At 39.1% G+C, this 17,536-nt stretch overlaps 1 protein-coding gene across 1 annotated transcript; it reads right to left on the reverse strand.

The window, feature by feature from the left end:
* Positions 1–715: 715 nt before the first annotated feature.
* On the reverse strand, positions 716–16,315 carry TSPAN8 (tetraspanin 8). The gene is made up of 8 exons (XM_050325001.1): positions 16,036–16,315; positions 11,683–11,745; positions 8,513–8,641; positions 7,786–7,860; positions 7,594–7,701; positions 5,642–5,791; positions 3,569–3,652; positions 716–1,008 (listed from the first exon to the last, which is right to left on the reverse strand). The coding sequence occupies exons 1-8, from the start codon at positions 16,093–16,095 to the stop codon at positions 955–957; spliced, it is 723 nt and encodes a 240-aa protein (XP_050180958.1). The 5' UTR covers positions 16,096–16,315; the 3' UTR covers positions 716–954.
* Positions 16,316–17,536: the final 1,221 nt, after the last annotated feature.

Consider the following 17,536-nt stretch of genomic DNA (forward strand, 5'->3'; position numbering starts at 1 on the left):
TGAGGCAGGGGTCAACCAGCCCAGGAGGTTGACATGGGGTCCTGGGCCATGTGCAGTGTTGGGGGAACCCCAGGGCAATGGACAGGGACAGTCAGGGCTGTAAGCACCTCAGGGCCCCAACACTTGCACACACTAGTCAGTTCAAAGGCAGACAGGCTTTATATGGCTGCTGCTGTGTGTCCTGTGTTAGTCCACTCACTGCTGTGAAGCCCATGGCTCACCTGAGCTGCTCCAGGTGAAGCCTCACCCACATGACTTCTGCATACAGCTTGTCTCCACTTGGGCTTGGTTTTCACCATTGATGCTTACTGGTAAAAGAGGTGCCACCAAATCCAGCTCATGCATGCCACCTAAGCATCATTTGGACTTGAGGGTCACCATCTCATTTGCTACACTTATTTAAACATCCCTGAAATGAAACACAGCTTTCCTATTTGGATGCAAGTTAGTCCCTGGACTTCTCACAAGTAACAAAACACTGACAATATCAAATGTCAAACTGAGCTGTGACTCTCTTGATGAAAATGCCTTGACCCACAAGCAAAGTTGCCTGGGGGCCTGAGTTCCCCAGAGCAGTCAGCCACTGCATGATGATTTGCAGCTGTTTACGGTGACGCTGCTAAGGGTGGTGTAACACCTCTGTAGGCACACTGCATGGTGAACTCGGAATCTCAACGTGACTTAAATGCTGTCTTTGGACAAAATAAACACCTCAGAAACATAAACAAACATGTTTATTGCAAATTAAAACTCGTATTCACATAATTAAGCCTTATGAAGAATAAAGAGGTCATTTTGAAAATTGTGAAGTATCCACATGTGCAAGGCTGCTGTTTGCATCAGAACAGCTGCCTGGATCATGTGTATAGTTGTCTGAATGTCACAAGCCAAATATCCTTCTATCTAGAACTGTTTCTATTTGGCTGGTGATGTCATTCTGTCACTTCCACAGTTTCATTTTCTCTGGATCTGGCAGTAGAGGCTCATAGAAAACACCAAACCAAGAATCTGGAAAACAAAGACATTTCTGGTATTACTTGGCTGTTCTGGAAATCCCTGGATACAACTGATACACAGTGAGAATATTTTGTTTGCAAATGTCTTAGATTTACATGTAGGCTAAATCTGCTATGCAGAAGATCTTTTCCGATGTAACTCTTAAAGAACATGACTACAGAATAGAGCCATTTTAATCAAGTCAGTATGTACCATAGGTAAGACTGCAAATGTGATGGAGAAGTTTCATTTGTTTAAAAGATGGATTGCCTCTGTGGTTGGGAAAACCCTGTAGTTCTGGGGGTTTAAAATGCAGTTGTTAGCTGAAAAGAGTAGCAATTACTTAGAAGTTCAAGAAATTCAGACAAAAATTGAGTATTTTCTTTTCTAATAAAGTTAGAGGAACTTTCACTGTGTATTCTAAGGGTCATTTCCCTTTGAAATCTTTCTTCTTTTCCACTGTCACTCTCTTTTTTTGTAAATATATGTGCAAAGTATTATGGCTACAGGTATACATATACATGTGCCTATTGTATACAGGTACACATTTATACACATACCCCATCATTTTGAGTTACAAATTGTCATGGAAGTAATATTTTATATTCATCAGTAATAGATTTGAGATAGGAACACTGATTCCACTGAAGAAGCTGTTACTTAGAATAGAAAATTCATTAGGGTCACCTTCTGTGGTGGGAATTACTGGGTGAAATTCCACAGCCTGTGACAGACAGCTGGTGAGATCAGAACGTCAGAAAGTTTCCTTCCAGATTTAGAATTGGCCGGTCTGTGAAGGTGTTCCACAAAATTGGAAAGCATCCAACTGAGATTTATGAAGACATGAACACTGGCATACTTAATTTACTTAAGGAAGAGGTAGAGAAGATCATATGTAACACAGGGGTGCAGCTAAGACAAGGGGATGGACTCACAGCTGGAATAAACTGACAGAGCATGCTCATATTTTCACTTGCGCCCAAGTGAAACTGGGCCCTTCTTTTCGGTATCATTTCCACTAGTAGGGTGAGCTGAAACCAGTAACAGTCCACAAGTGGTATAATGGAGCAGACAGAGAGGGGAAGAGTGCTTCTTTTTATCTGGGGCTTTCCAGAGCAGAGAGGTTGTTAAGTGTGTGACCTTTGATTTGCAATTGCTTGAGAAGTCATAATAAGTTAATATATTTGAAAAGGCTAAATGTTTATCAAGTATAAATTGCCAGCTGGCAATTTGTACCAGCTGAGGCTCATATTGTTTATTCATGTTGGGTTTTAATCCTTTTATGACTGGGAGAGGCAGCCACCACACAAAATGTCAACTGGAGAACAAGAAAGAATGATGGGCAATGAACTGAAGGCTACAACTCACGTAACTGCAGTAACTAGAGCAAAGTGACTTATAACTTGCCTTAGGAATACAGATGCAATTTTACAATTTTATTATATTTTTAAGGTTTTTTAACATTTGTGTATTTCACCTATTTTTCCCCAAAGCCAGCATATGAGTGAGAGACCTGACCTGCCACATACAGCTTTTTAAATGCCATGAAGTCTGTGCCAAGTAAGAAGTTGGTGGCCTTTTCCCTCCCAGTGCTGCAGCTAGCTAACTTTTCTCTGCTTACTATTATTTTCCTGGAAATGTATTTTTGAGTTGGGGCTCTTGCCCACTCTTCTACCACAAGGAGAAATCCTCTGCCAATGATATTAAGAAGTTTTTGCGTAGAATAACAGAATGAATTCTGCACAGCAATCTTTGTCATTTCTGCTTTTCCCCTCAAACATTCACTGGTTGGGAGTGGGGAAGGAGATAAACCAAGGAGGAAGAATGAAAAGGAAAATAAATTACCAAAGAAAGCAACATGATGAAATCCCATTTCTTTGTCATTTTCTCCAAATCCAAATCAAGTAGCTGACTGGATAACCTCACCTATTTTCCTCCTCTCTTCAGAGAAAATCTTGCATGCTATTCTTCAGTGTATGATGAGGCAATTAAAATAAACAGTTCACATACTCTGAATTTTTTTACACACAGGAATACATGGAGCGTCACAGGTGGGCACTCAGACACATTCATGGACCACCTTGACGGCTAAAGTATGCCTCCGAATTATAATTTAGTTCTACAATTTCTCCATGATGTGAATATGTAGTTTAGGGACTAAGTTTTCTTAGGAGATGAGTTTTTCCTCACAAGAAGAAGAGAAAGAAGAGGAAAAGTCTGGCTATTCTGCCTCATGTCTTCTGGAGCTATATATATGCACATGCCCCTCTGTCCACAGGGCTCTCTGTGAAGGCACAGCCTGGCTCCAGGACTGTCAATTTTTTGCAGAAAAATTCCCATGTGATAAGCTTGCACAGGCAGCAGGGTGGTCTGATCTCACCTGAAGTTCATAGCACAGCAGCCATATATTGTTTATATGAAATAACAGTAAGATTTATAGAAAAGGTGAGAGGTGGTTTTCCCTTGTCTATTAATTGAGCAAGCCAGGTGTTTTAATCCCTTTTCCAATGTATTTCTAAGAAGAACATATTACTTATTGGCTACTAAATACTTTAATGGTGTATTCTCATACCTCAATAACAGCCAGTCCAAAGGCGATCCCCATAATTATGACCAGATGATCTTTAATGTATTTGACAATCACTTCTCCACAAGGCTGAAAATAAGACAAAATTATTAATTACAGGTAAGCAATATTATCCTAATATTATCCTAATACTAGGAATGCATCTGCTAAAACAACTCTCCCATGGTTTCTGTCTTTAACTCACTGTTAAAGAAAGGCTATTTGTTGCTAATGAAAACAAAGAACACAGCTATCTTATGCTCTGAGAAAGACACCGAGTCATCGCCTTCCCAAATATGAAGATTAATTTAGTAGCTGACCATAAAAAGATAAAGTTTCAAACAAAGACAACTGTAATGCCTAATGTTTGCATGATTTTCAGTTAACAAGGAAAGAAGTGTTTCTTCTTACTTTCACTTCATAACTATTCACTGCTAGGAAAGAGCCAGTGCAGCCATGACCAGATCTGAAAGAGAACTTCAGTTTCCCACCAATCTGATCTTTGGATTTGAAACTTGAAGGCTTATTATTAGAGTCAGGCTCAACTAAAAATATTTGGTTACAAAAACGGGCTTAAAAATTAATTTTGTCAAATGTTTTATGGTCTTGAGCTGGGGGTGGAAGGAAGAGAGTGATCATAACTGAAGTTCTATGCAAAACTACTCTCCTTTTGAATATATGCATACATTTGTTATAATAACTACATCTTCTCCAGGCATTGACAATGCTTCTGCACACTGTAATGAAACCCCAGTACAGCTTAAATTCATCAAAATCACATTACTGCTACAGCACTACAACTACCTTCCCCCTGAATATAGTTATATTATTTCACCGTATTTCCTCCCTCAAAATAGAAGACCCGTGTCTTCTTGTTCATCTAAAAAATGCTCTCATTTAAGCTGACTCAGAATTGCACTGACCTTCAAATTTTTTTTTCACAGATCACAAGAGTTGGATGTCTCTACTAGCATCTCACATCACTATGAAATCTTTGAGTTCATGTGAACAACATCTTGCACCTGCCGAATTTCAGTGATGGCTTCTCATGTATCTTTTGAGGGTTTGCCCAAGGCCAAAAATGTGGCCAAAACAGCCTCTCTGTATACATCTTGTTTCCAGATTGTGTTCTGGCATCCTCTACTTAATCAGACTGTTCCTTTGCTTTAAAATAGTATTTGCTTCTGTGGGACTATACAGGAAGGAAAGTGCTGTTCAGGCAGAACCTGACTAAAGAGCTGTGCATTTACAGCATGGTACAACCAGAATGGACATCAGCTAATGTCAGCATTATGGTTGATGCACACTGGCAAACTTTGCACTACTAGCATCTTAAAAATTAAATTATTTTGTGAACCTTTTTTTTCCTTATTTTTTTTTTACATATGCATAGAACCTGAGTTTCCTTGAAAATGAAATGAACTAGTTGAGATCTTCACTGTCCACCTACCAATTTTTTAGTATGCTTTCTTGTTGCCTGTCATCAGATATTTTTGTCTTACTAATTGTTACAAGGTTTTCAAAAGGCTGTAGTTGTAAGAAATCACATTTTAAGTATGTTGCCATGAAGCCTATAACATGTAAGGTTTCTTTCCAGCAGATCCTGCAAAATGAGCATGGGTTTTTTTATTAAAGGTTATAAAACTCCAAAGGTCTTGCATTTAATGAGCTCATTTTTCAATATCCCTTAGCAGTTTGAAAATCTCTGAGTCAACATATCTACTACCAGAATGAGCCTGGGTGGGAATATAACCTTCTGAGGTAGGAATGAGAGCCAAAGGGTAGCTGACATGCTACTCTGACCCAGAGGTACATCCTGGCCTCAAAGCCATAATAGTTTTCACCAGTAGTAACTATGCAGACTATTGAGGAAACCCAGGAAGAGGGAGGAGCAGAGTATTTCATGTATTCACAGTAATTTTTTGACAAATGGCACAGAGGCATCTGGGTAAAGAAAATTAAACAAAACTTTACTCTTTTGGACAGATACAGAACTGCTGAGTATGCCAGTCACCAAAGACAACCTTGGGCTAAAACTTTGTTTTTTGCAAAGAAGATGGAACATTACATTTTTCTTACCGTTTTATAGATCAGTCTGCCTTCAAAGTCAGTGCAAACGTCTTGTGATGGCTTCTCTAGTTCACACTGACAGATTTTATAGCTACCGGAAGGGTTTTTAAAATTGTCTCCCCAGTCTTTAGGTCCATTCAGCAATCCACAGCACTGGTTCTGAAAGAAAGGAGGAAATGGGGAGATGAAGGAAAAAAGTAGTGATTTTCAGTTTGAGGACAGTAGGTGAGAGAGCTGAGAGGAACAACGAAGGACAAATTTTCTTTCATCTTTTATCATGTGGAAGTTGACCCAAAATGGTATGTCGCAACCACCCTTTACATTTGGTGTGACTCTTGGGGATGGTCCTGTGCAAGGCTAAGAGTTGGGCTCAGTGATCCTTGTGGGTTCCTTCCAACTCTGAATATTCTGTGATTCTGTGATTTCCATACTAGTTATAGGAATGAAAGTGAACAAGTTAAAACAAAACAAAACAAAACAACAACAACAACAACAAAAACACACACACACAAAAAAACAAACAAACCCAAAATTGTCAATGGCAGAATGGAATTGGAATATAGAACAACACTGGGTATAGTATAGTATAGTATTTTTTGAGAATCAAGTCTTCTTTTTGTAGGTTGTACTTGCAGAAGGTAAATAACAGCTCCAATAACATCCACATTTCACATCTTGAAAAAACAGGCTGGAAATGTAAAATTCAGGCACAGAAAACTCTGAAATCTAGAAAAATTACCACTTTAATTGTCGTTATCCCTTTAAATTAGAAATGGGCTGAGGAGACAAGAGCTCAATTTGGGGTTTTTGAAACCTAAACTAGGTGCACTTTCACTTCATGTTCCACTTTATTCAAGCCACTAAAGCTCAGGGGTGCAGACCTGGGTTTGAGGTCCTCCCTTTTTTAAAAAGCAGCTGGGAATGTTCACATAATTTTGTATAAAAGCAAAGGCTGTGGGACACAACAAACCAGTCCTGGTCTATTTGAAAATTAATACAGTAATTATGGGACTTTTTATTTTGCTCATCCTTCAATCATCTCTCCAGGGAGTTGCCTATTATATCAGAAGAAATAAGCTGTGTCAGAAGCAGAGGACAAGACTGGGGGTGGAATGAGAAAGAAGAAGTGGAAGTAACATAAGACACCTAAATATTGTTTCTTTCTTCTTTTTCTTTCGTGCAGCAGTATTTAAGAACTTAGGAATTATCTATAAGTCTATCCATCAAAGTCATCACCCATTAGGGACTAAAAAAATAAATCAAACAGCAGGCATTCTGTCAATGTACAGATCTGTGTGCTAGTGGAAGGGGAAAGGTTTTACACTGTCATTGATTTCAGTGAGATTCAAGGGTATTCTCTGTGTGACACCTAGGAATAAGCTGGCATTAAGTGTCCATCTGCTGGAGTCTTGCAGCTGGGGGGAGCCAGAAAAAGTGTAAGTACAATCAAAACAAACCTCTTTTCATATTTTCTTTCCCCTTCTCGTACAGTAAGGTTTGTCATTTAATGACAATAGGATTTTCCAAAATTTACTACACTCCTGAAGTTTTCCTCATCCCTGGCGTAGTCTTTCCTCAGGAGTACTGGATAGTTCTTATTTGGGATATGGTGAAAGATCAATATTCCTTCAGAAGGGAAAGCTATAATGAAGGAGCAGGCAGCCTTCTCATGAAAAACCTTAGCTAACTGTCAGCCTCACTTGCATGTTGTGTGTCCTTGCTTCATAGCTTCATAGCTCTTATAAACACTATTGTACAAAGAAAACATTACAGAAAGACCAAATATCAAGAGACAGAAGCCTCTTCTGTAGTGTTTTAACTTGCCTTTAAGTCAGACCCTTCCCCATTCCCAAGGAATAAAATTCAAATCTACAGCAGAGTAGTCAAAAAATGAAGCAGAGACCAATGCCAGAGATGGAACAGACAGCAACAACCCCCGCCCTTTATTGCTTTTTAATTACCTCTCTCTCAAATTTCTGGAACTTCTCCTGAAATGCTTTAGAATCTTGTGTGGAGCCTTGCAGTTTTTTCGCACTACTCATTAAAGCCTCGTCAAGGACTTTTTCAGCCTGCAAGTTAAAATATATTATTATTTTTGGGGTACAAATAAAACTCTGGGAAGACATCAATGAAAATATAGAATAATACTGTACCTGAGATCTGTACACTGCTCCTAAAATACCTCCTGTGACCTGAAGAATCAGGATCAGAAGCAGTCCAATAAAAAACTAGAAAAAAACAAAAGGGGGAGAAAACTATAGTACTTTCAACCAAGATGACATAATTTCTTCTAAACTACCATTAGTCTTTCATGTGCTTGAATAACCATATAGGTAGAATGCAGTTCCAGTCAGAGCTGCTCCAGTTATTTCTTCTTTGGCAATAAGAAAATGGGGTGCTCGAGACAGAGCATGCTCAGCTGATGATGAAAACAAGGTGCACACCAGAGAGGTGCCGAGATGGACAGCGTGTATGTGAAAGTTGTCAGGTCAGGAGGACACAGGAGGATATTCTAGGTGGACCAGCAAAGGGAGCAACTGGGAATTCATGAAATTAAATGGGATAGGTAATGGGGAAGGATTAATGGAGGCAACTTTTGTGACGGATGGATGGATGGATGGATGGATGGATGGATGGATGGAAAAAAAGCTCAAGTCTCTCTGGACCCTGTCATTTTTTGATGAGACCACCCACCATTTTTACCACGCTAGAATTCAGAAGAGGCTCAAGCTCAAGATAAGCAATGATAACACATGATCATAAAAATGCTTTTGGTTAAACTAAAAGGCTCCCATCCTCATTTGATACTACTTGCAAGGACTTTATCCATCAAACGTAGCTGTGGCCTGTTAAAGGTAGACAAACGTTTCTCTTTCCTACCAAAAGCAGCATGCACCGGCTCTCCTTTACAGCACCACAGCACCCCAGAAACCCAAGGACCATAATGATGGAGCCCACGGCTATCAGCAGATCAACGCCTGCAAACAGGCTGCTGTCTATCTCCAGCTCCTGAAATGAGAGGAAAAAAATGTTTCAGCTACAAGAAAAGGTCCTCCTAAAAACATCTGTATTCCCCAAAACAAGAGAATCACTTCATAACTGATAAGTAAACAGTTTGGCAACCACAGAGAAATTCATAAATAAACAAAGCTCTAATGCTACCTTAAGCATTTTATTGGAGAGCTCAATAGAACCTGGCTTTTCACAACCTTTGTTTCTGCTCAAGATGAAAGTCAGCTTCACAGAGTAAATAAATATGTCTTGTCTTTAAAGTGGTTTTCAGTTGGCTTTCAGTTGATGAATCTTTGCTTTTTACTGGAAGTAGCAAATTTGATTATCTCAAATCGTCTCCTACATTAACCAAATGCTAAAGAAACAAAACCTCTGTTTGTCATTAGAATGCCAGGAACATACTCCGTGGCTGTTCCTGAGAGAACACTTCTCAGAGTAATGCTGGATATATTAGAGAAATAAGTGTATTTTCCAAAGGAGCTTTTATTTTTCCTTTTTTTCTCAGGCATGATCTCTAATATTACCCTCATAGATGAGGACTTTATTTTGATGTGTGGGCCATTCACTAAACAATTCATATACCTCAATATTATAAAATATCAAATTATTCAGTTCCCACAGGACTGACTAAGGCCAAAGGCCAAAAGAGAGGAAAATGTTCAAAGAATATTTTCCAGTGTGACTGGTGCCAAGATTAGCAAAAATGTCTGGAAGTTGTCACATTTATCTTCTGATAATTGCAAAGGTATATAGACAAGTATAATTTGAAGAATGTGTTGTTCTTTCCCCTTCCAAGTTGGACTGAACCTCCTGTTATTTATTCTTAGAAAGCTCTATTCATCTACAGCCAAATCCTTATGCTCTGCTCAATTATTACTCAGGAGAAATATACATTGGTTTTGAATGAGAACTTTCCCTGCCTGGAAGCAAAAATGTGAGAAAATTCTTTCAATTTTGGTCCGTACTTTTAATTCACAGGTTTTTGGGGAGTACTAAGTGTCACTTCAGGAAAGCATTTTGTCACACATTTAAGTATGCTTTTCTGAATAGGAAATCTCTCAAAAAATAAGAAAGGATAATAGTGGTTGTGGTTTTCCAAGCTCCATTTTACCATCTGAGGCATCATATTAGAGACTGTCAACTACCAAGTATGGCAACTTTAGCTTCTAGAAAAATACTGATTGAGGAGTGAAAGTTGTCATTCTTCCTTTTCCACAGGACAGAATGGCAGAGCTTTCCACCATGACTTAATTTATCCAATGACACAATGTCATGAACCAAGTTCTCTTGCATCCATCCCCTACCAGTCATGAGACATCTGGGACTGGCTAAATGCGACAGTCAGCCAAATGGCAAGAGATATATAAAGCTATTTTCTTATCTCCACCATCTTTTTATTACGAGATGGGAAAATACTGACTTAAAAACTATTATTCTTAACTGATGGACTGTGCTAGAGCAGCAGGGCAGTGATCTGAAGAATTGCAACTTAATCTATACTAAAGCCTCAAACTGAAAGCTGAAAGCAATGTTTCCATCTCCCATCAGGCCATTTTTTCACTTTTATGGCCAGAAAACCTTTTTGAAAATAGAAGAATAAAAGTTAAATTTTCCAATTAATTTGTATTTCTATTAATTGCCCCGAATTTCTATTAATATGCCCGAATTCACATGAAGGAATATACTGCTTAAACCTTAGAGTAAGTGGCACTGGGTGCACACTGGACAAAAGGGCCCAGGGGAGCAAAGGGCCTTTGCACCAACAGGACCAACCTCTGCTGCACGTCTGCAATACCAAGGGCTCCTCAAAAATTGTATTTTCCCTAGCTTTGAAGAAAATAAAGTCATAAAGTCTGAAATAATTTAATAACCCTTATAAAAAAATTCAGGAGGGGAGCTCATGGACTCTTCTCCCCTCTAGGAGGGCTGTCAGGACATTTTAATGTGTCCAGTTCTGGGCCCCTCAGTTCAGGAAGAATATTGAGGTGCTGGAGCAGTTTCAGAGAAGAGCAAGCAGGCTGGTGAACGGACTCGAACACAAGTCCTGTGAGGAGAGGCTGAGTAAGCTGGGGTTGTTTAGCCTGGAGAAGAGGAGGTTCAGGAGAGACCTCATCACTCTCTGTAACTCCCAGAAAGGAGGTTGTAGCCAGGTAGGCGTTGGTCTCCTCTGCCAGGCAACCAGCAGTAGGACAACACTAGCTGTGCCAGGGGAGGTTTAGGTTGGATATTAGGAAGAAATTCTTTACAGAGGGGGTAATAAGACATTGGAATGGGCTGCCCAGGGAAGTGGTGGATTCTCTGTTCCTGGAGGTTTTTAAGAAGAAACTGGATGTGGCACTGAGTGCTATGATCTCATAACCACAGCAATAGTGGATCAAGAGTTGGACTTGATGATCTGAGAGGTCCTTTCCAACCTGGTTGATGCTATAATTCTATGAATTCTAAGTAAAGGTTTTTTGGTAACTAAAATTCTTTCTATATAAATATGAGGGAAGAAGGATAAGGTGTTTTTAAGGAGCTGTTGAAAACAGAAGAGAAAAATCCTTGCTCCCTTTCAAAGTTGCAGTTACTAAGAAAATAAGAATTGTGTTATTGAAAGGTAAAAATATCCCCTACAAATATATGAAGAAACCCTAGGAATATATATGACTATATATTCTAATAGGGAAAAACATTGAGAACCTATGAGCTGCATAGCTCCTCATTATTCTAACACTGAAATCAGTAACATCATTAGTTTCCATTAGGGGAGAGAGACACATGCTTTCAAACAGAAATCTGTATGCATCTGCATGAAACTACATTAATAACACTAGCAGACACTTCTTGTAGTCACATATCTCTGTTTGCATCAATTACTTTATCTGACTACCTGCACCATATTGTTTAATCTTAACGTCATAAAATGCATTAATCTTTACCCACACAAACCACCTCAACAAAAACATAGAAAATTTTTGGAAATGAAGATGGTAAATTAAAGTGTATGTAGTAGCTTCCACATTTTACATGGTGCTGGTATGACTGCATGCATTTACCTGCTGAGCATCTTTACTAACACGTATCCATATGGAGACTCCCAAAATAATGGAACCACACAACTGCAGGAGAAAACAAAGGCAAGTTAGAAAAGTCAGCAATTTTTGACTAATGTTCAATATCCAAATTGCACCAGATGCTGTCTAAACTTCTGAAATCATTTGTTTGGCAAAGTGAAAGAAGCATGAATTGCTGGAGCATAGAATATTGATTCATATCCAGGAAAATTTGGATCTTCAGGTATGCACCAAATCCCTGATGTTTCTGCCTCAGAAGACTACACATTTCTTTGATGATTTATGCATGTGGTTGGGAAGCACCCAGAAATTCTGTCAGATGCAAGGGGAATATAAATTGCTATTGTACGTATATAACGTCTGTAAAGAATGTTGTTTCTTGTATAATGGGAACATAGGATTTGATAAGGGATGTTTGCATAAATGTTGTTTCTAGATTTATTCAGGACACATATCTAGAGACATATTCTCTATGGTAAAACTACCAGGAAAAGTTCTAAATAAAGTCTTTCTGCTGTTTCCAATGCAGCAGTATCTGGCCATCTCCAATCCTTAGAATAGTCCTCGTAAAATGCCAGAAGTAATTATTTCCGTTATATTTTTACAGAAAACAACCATACTTGGTCATGTACATATGAATGTTAGACCAGCATGACTTGCTTTAAGATGCTGAAGTCAGCGAAGATGAATCCCAGGTACAGATACATTCCCTCACTACTAATTGAGCTCCTGTTTCATTGATCATCGAGGTGCTGTTCCACTGTGCAACAGTCACCCTATTCCTAGCCTTGTCCATCATGATTCTTACACAGAATTTCTCTTTATTAGATGTTGTAGACAGGTAATTAAGAGGCTAATGAGGAATCAGTATTGTGCCTACTGAGACAATTGGTAGGAAAGAGAGATCACTGAGGACCAGAGACTAGTCATATTTAGAATTATCTTCTTGTATGCCATTAATAGTGAAGTCATAAATTGTCCTGAAATGTTGTTATGAGTTTCCCATGAAGGCTGGGACTATTCTTAACCTTTTAAAATTAAAATAATTATTTTTATGTCTTTTAGATAATTTTTCTTTAAAAATACCTTCCCCTCAAAAGTTTGCATATAATATTCAGCATCAAAGACCATAATGACTTCAGCAGATTATTTAATATGGAACAGAGCCAGCACTTAGACATGAGTACCACATATTTTCCTACTCTAAGTAAAGCTCCTGTAAGTACATTTTAAACATGAAAAGGAAAGCTATACAATCAATGACAGCTATAAAATGTTATCAAATTTAACTAGAACTCCCAGTGAAACCTTGAGAATCCCACTGAATCTGCCTAGAAACTGATTGTATCATAGGACTCTACTTTTGGGTCTCATTCAGCAGCACTGTGTAAGCAATGTGGCTATCCATCAGATAACATGGGCTCACTAACGTGAAAATTTCCACTGATGCATCCATTGCTACAAATCCAAACAGAATTTGGTACACTGCCTTTTTTCTTACATAGGACCTCCCATAAAAACACAGCACAGTAGGAAAAGTAAATATAGCTAAATGTACAGGAACTTACCAATCAGATGGTAATACTACAATATCTATTTCCTCCATGGAAAAGAAGAAACATCACTTATAAATCAAAATTTTAGTAAGGAGTATATATATTTTAATATGGGTCAGGTTTAATGTACAAAAGTGACAAGGATTAATTTAAGGACTATTAGAAGCTTCATATAGGCACCCAGCTCCAAAGCACAGGTCTTAAAAAACCCATGGTCAGCTATGTTTCACCAAACTGGGAAGATGCAAAACTCTATTTATATGATGGAGCCCAGCATGGGGCTTATGGGGCTCTAGATTACCAGGGGACACGTCATGTAGTGAAGCCATAGTCACTTTGCAGAGCTATCTTAGACTATTCCAGGGCTTATACACTTAGTGTGATGCTGTAACAGCTGCTTAGAAAAAGGCACCAGAAGGCTAGGAAGGCCGTTCCTGAGTGTCCCCTTGTAAGAGGGGACACTCCCAGAAGATTGCAAAGGGTGTGAAGCGAAAGGACACCAGGTAAATATGCAACTGCCGTTCTTATCTAGTTAAGGTTAAACTAACCTTCATTTCCCACTATCTGTAATTTTCCACTTGTCAACTGCTTTGTGCACTAGAGAGAGCAGTTGTGGGACTAAGGGATGTGGAGTAATCACTGCTCCCTCTACCTTACATCAGCAATTTAATGATTTCCAGGAATTAGAGACTGGAATGTGAACCAAAGCATTCACTTTCATCGTACTGCTTGAACACATATTCCTGTTTGCACCACATCTGTTCTTTCCAATCTTGATAGTGCTAAACACCTTATTTTAAAAAATTTAAATATGGCTGCATGCCTGTCCTACTCTGTTCCATTCTTCCCTGTTGTGATAGTGCTGAATACCTTCCCTTAAAATAATTAACTACAGCTACATTCCTGTCCTTGTCTCTTCCATCCAGGCAGTCACATGAAAAGCAAATGCTCTCAGCATATTCTTCCTCAGACTAGAGTATGGATTTTCCACCTTTGGCATAAAGATGGAAAGTTGCTTCTTTCAAGACTCCCCCAGGATCACACCCCTTTCTTTTAATCCCTAGGAAACCACCAGTGCTGGAGGCATGGGGCATTGTTCAAATGCTCATTTCAGAAGTAGTTTGGAACTTTTCTAATGCTAGTCTGAGGCATTTGCCCCTGTTTTAGCTTACAGTAAATACGGATGAATGTGAACAGGTGTGCTGAGTTTGGGTGGGGTAAAGTTAATTTTCTTCATATTGGCCAGTATGGGGCTGGGTTTTTGATTTGTGCTGAGCACAGGGTTGATAATACAGAGATGTGAGACGTGGTCAGGACAGGTGACCCCACCTGACCGAAGGGATATCCCATACCATATGACATCATGCTTAGCATATAAAATGGGGGGAAGAAGAAGAAAGGGGGGATGTCTGGAGCGATGGTATTTGTCTTCCCAAGTAACTGTCACACATGATGGGGTCCCCCTCTCCTGGAGGTGCCTGAACACATGTTTGCCCGTGGGAAGTACTGAATTAATTCCTTGTTTTTTTCTTTGTTTGCATGCATGGCTTTTATTTTCCCTACAAAACTGTCTTAATCTCAGTTCACGAGTTTTCTATCTTTTACTCTTCTGATTCTCTTCCCATTCCCACTGGTCAGAGAGTGAGTGAGTGGCTGTGTGGTACTTGGTTGCTGGCTGGGGTCGAACCACAACAGGAGAAACTTCCTGAGGGGCAGGAATTCCAGTTTAGAAATGTACGGATTTTTGTAAGCATTGTTGCAGAAAAACTTCAACACAAATGTCAGATATCTTCAATCTGCCTTGATAGAGGTGGAGGGAGAAAATGGGGGAGACAGTCCAAACCCTTGCCAGCCTGTCAGGAATTTCTTTATAAGGTCCACAACTATCAAAGAATTTTGCTAATTCTTCTCATTTTGGCTAGCCACAAATTTTCCAGGGCTACTGTTTGTGGTCCCTTTTGAATGGTATCACCTTTCCACTTGTAAAAAATCTCTTGAGGCAAAGCCCATAATGTGGCTAGTAGTTCCACTTCTGGTTTCAGTGAACCTCTGGTGAACCTGACAAATCTCTGTCAGGAAACCAGACAGTGAGGTTGAAGCATGAGAGAAATGTTCTTTAATTCAAACCTTTCCAGAGCTTCCAGGACCTGAAATTCTTGCAAACCAGCTGAGATGTTATAAATAGACAAATACGGTTCAAATAACACCTAGAAATCTGCCTGCTGCCCCGTTCTCTATCGTCCTTGATACAGCTATTGGTGATACTGCCAGCTCATACCATCTTACAAACATTTACTGTCCACCACCAAAAACAAATTATCTACTGAATGTAAAGCAAAGAAGCACCAAGAAAGATATGAAAACCATTTATCAATTAGGAGGCTAAAAAATCTACTAAATTTTCCATATCTTCTGTTGCAACTACATTTTCAAGATCATACCATTTGGACACAAGAGGCAGACAATAAAAGGAAGAGAACTGTAAGCGGACAGTCTGTTATCTTCTGAGAAGAGTAATGTCCCTTGACATGAGGGGCACAATATGAACAGGGAGACAGACTTCTGGTTTGTCTACTTTTGAATATGTAAGGAAAGGTATTTAGAAGGAAAAAGACAAAGGGAAGGGCAACAGTTAAAACATATTCTCCCCTCCCTGGTTTAGAATCATACTCTGGTTCCACTTATGCTCTATTTTCTTTACAATTCCTTTAACTGCGGCATTCAAATAATGGTGAACACATTTTATACATCACTAATAACAGTTTAAACATGAACTTACCCAAAATAAAAAGTTGAAGATGAACATGGAATACTTCATGCAGCTGCTTACACCCGCCATTTTCAACAAGCTGAGACAAAAACGAGCACCACAGAAGAAGGTTTCCTAAGAGTTTGACCTTGATACAAAAGTTGGGTTTGTGTCTTCAGAAAACCTCTCAAACCACGTCAAATACACCATGCTCTGCTACTGAAAGCAAAAGTTATGACCAAGTTATCAGCAACTAAATAGTTCCTTTGCCACAGGTAAACATTAACCAGAGCATTGAGGAAGCACTACCAAGTGTTATCACTGAGTCTCCAGACCCTTACTGTGTCATGGTAATTTATACTTCTCCATAATCCTACTACTTGCCCTACGCCTTGAAAGTAAATAATGCAGCAAAAGTCACAGTTTAAGGAGAAAGACAAGTGAGCATAAAAGCATTTTAGAGACCTGCTTTTAAGAGGTGGAAATTATTGCATTCTTAATGCTTTACATTGCAGGGTTTACTTTTTCACGGCCTGGTGATCATTGCCAGCATTCGTTCAGTCATGTTGACAACTGCCACTTCAGGTGTTCAACAGCCATAAAGGGATGGGTCTGCTTTATACCGGCAGGAATCTGCCAACATTTTCTCCCTCTGAGTATCTACTTCAGACCCTTTTCCTCAACAAGTCAGGATACAAGGAACCTGAGCACTGCTGTGCACAAAGTGTCCTCTTGTGTAGGTTTTCACAAGTGTTGTGAACCCCAGCACAGCAATCCCAGTTCTGGCATCAGATGCAGAATAACTCTCAGCAACAGAAGCTAGATTCATTCCAGCAGTCAAGGCAATAAGCTTATTTCATTAGTTTTGATTTATGTCTTGTCTATTTTCTTCTGTGTCCCTCCAACTAGCAATCTTGAAGGAAAAATAAAGGTATCATTGCTCTGTTTTCTCTATCAGCCTATTTTCTGAAGAAGCTCCATACAGCAGTCCTTGTAGGAATGAGGGTCAGACACAGGTTTCCCTGAGCTTTTCATAAAAAAGAAGCTTTATTTTGGAGGTGAACACAATGTGAGAGATAAAGGACACACTGGTCTGAACTGATTTATGAAGCCCTCTTAGCCAAATCCCATTTTTCAGTCTTCAGAGTCAGTTCCCATTCCTCAAATCTGCTGTCTGTATTTGAAAAAAATAGAAAGTGTTAGTGTATAACACAACTGTAGACGGTGACAAAAAGATGTAACTTAGAATCTGGTTTGTGTAGGATCCACAAGAAAAACCCCATCTACTCTACATTTAAAACAACTTCCTCTTACTGCTCTCTAAAATAGCTTTTTAATGAAGATGTGATGTAATCTCTCCATTCCCTTTCACTATTATATTTAAACAGACTCAAGCATTCCCATTTTCAGGAGTGGCTTTATATCTGCCTTTGACTTTCTGAGCTCCTTTCTGGAGTAATACTTTGTTATAACTCTAGATATTGGCTGTCTGAACAGCTTATTTTGCAATATTCACCCTAAATCTGAGAAT

The sequence above is a fragment of the Myiozetetes cayanensis genome, unplaced genomic scaffold (assembly GCF_022539395.1).
Source record: "Myiozetetes cayanensis isolate MyiCay16 unplaced genomic scaffold, myiCay2020 scf3, whole genome shotgun sequence".
NCBI classification, from domain to species: Eukaryota; Metazoa; Chordata; class Aves; order Passeriformes; family Tyrannidae; genus Myiozetetes; species Myiozetetes cayanensis.

Bases quoted from the DNA above. Each gene is read 5' to 3' on its own strand.
- TSPAN8 (XM_050325001.1), bottom strand. From the start codon at position 16,095: ATGGCGGGTGTAAGCAGCTGCATGAAGTATTCCATGTTCATCTTCAAC. The intron at 7,861-8,512 runs GTAGGAAAGAGA...GTTTTTTTCTAG, and splicing joins GCCGGTGCATGCTGCTTTTG to TTTTTTATTGGACTGCTTCT. The intron at 3,653-5,641 runs GTAAGAAAAATG...TCTTATTTTCAG, and splicing joins GCAGACTGATCTATAAAACG to CCTTGTGGAGAAGTGATTGT.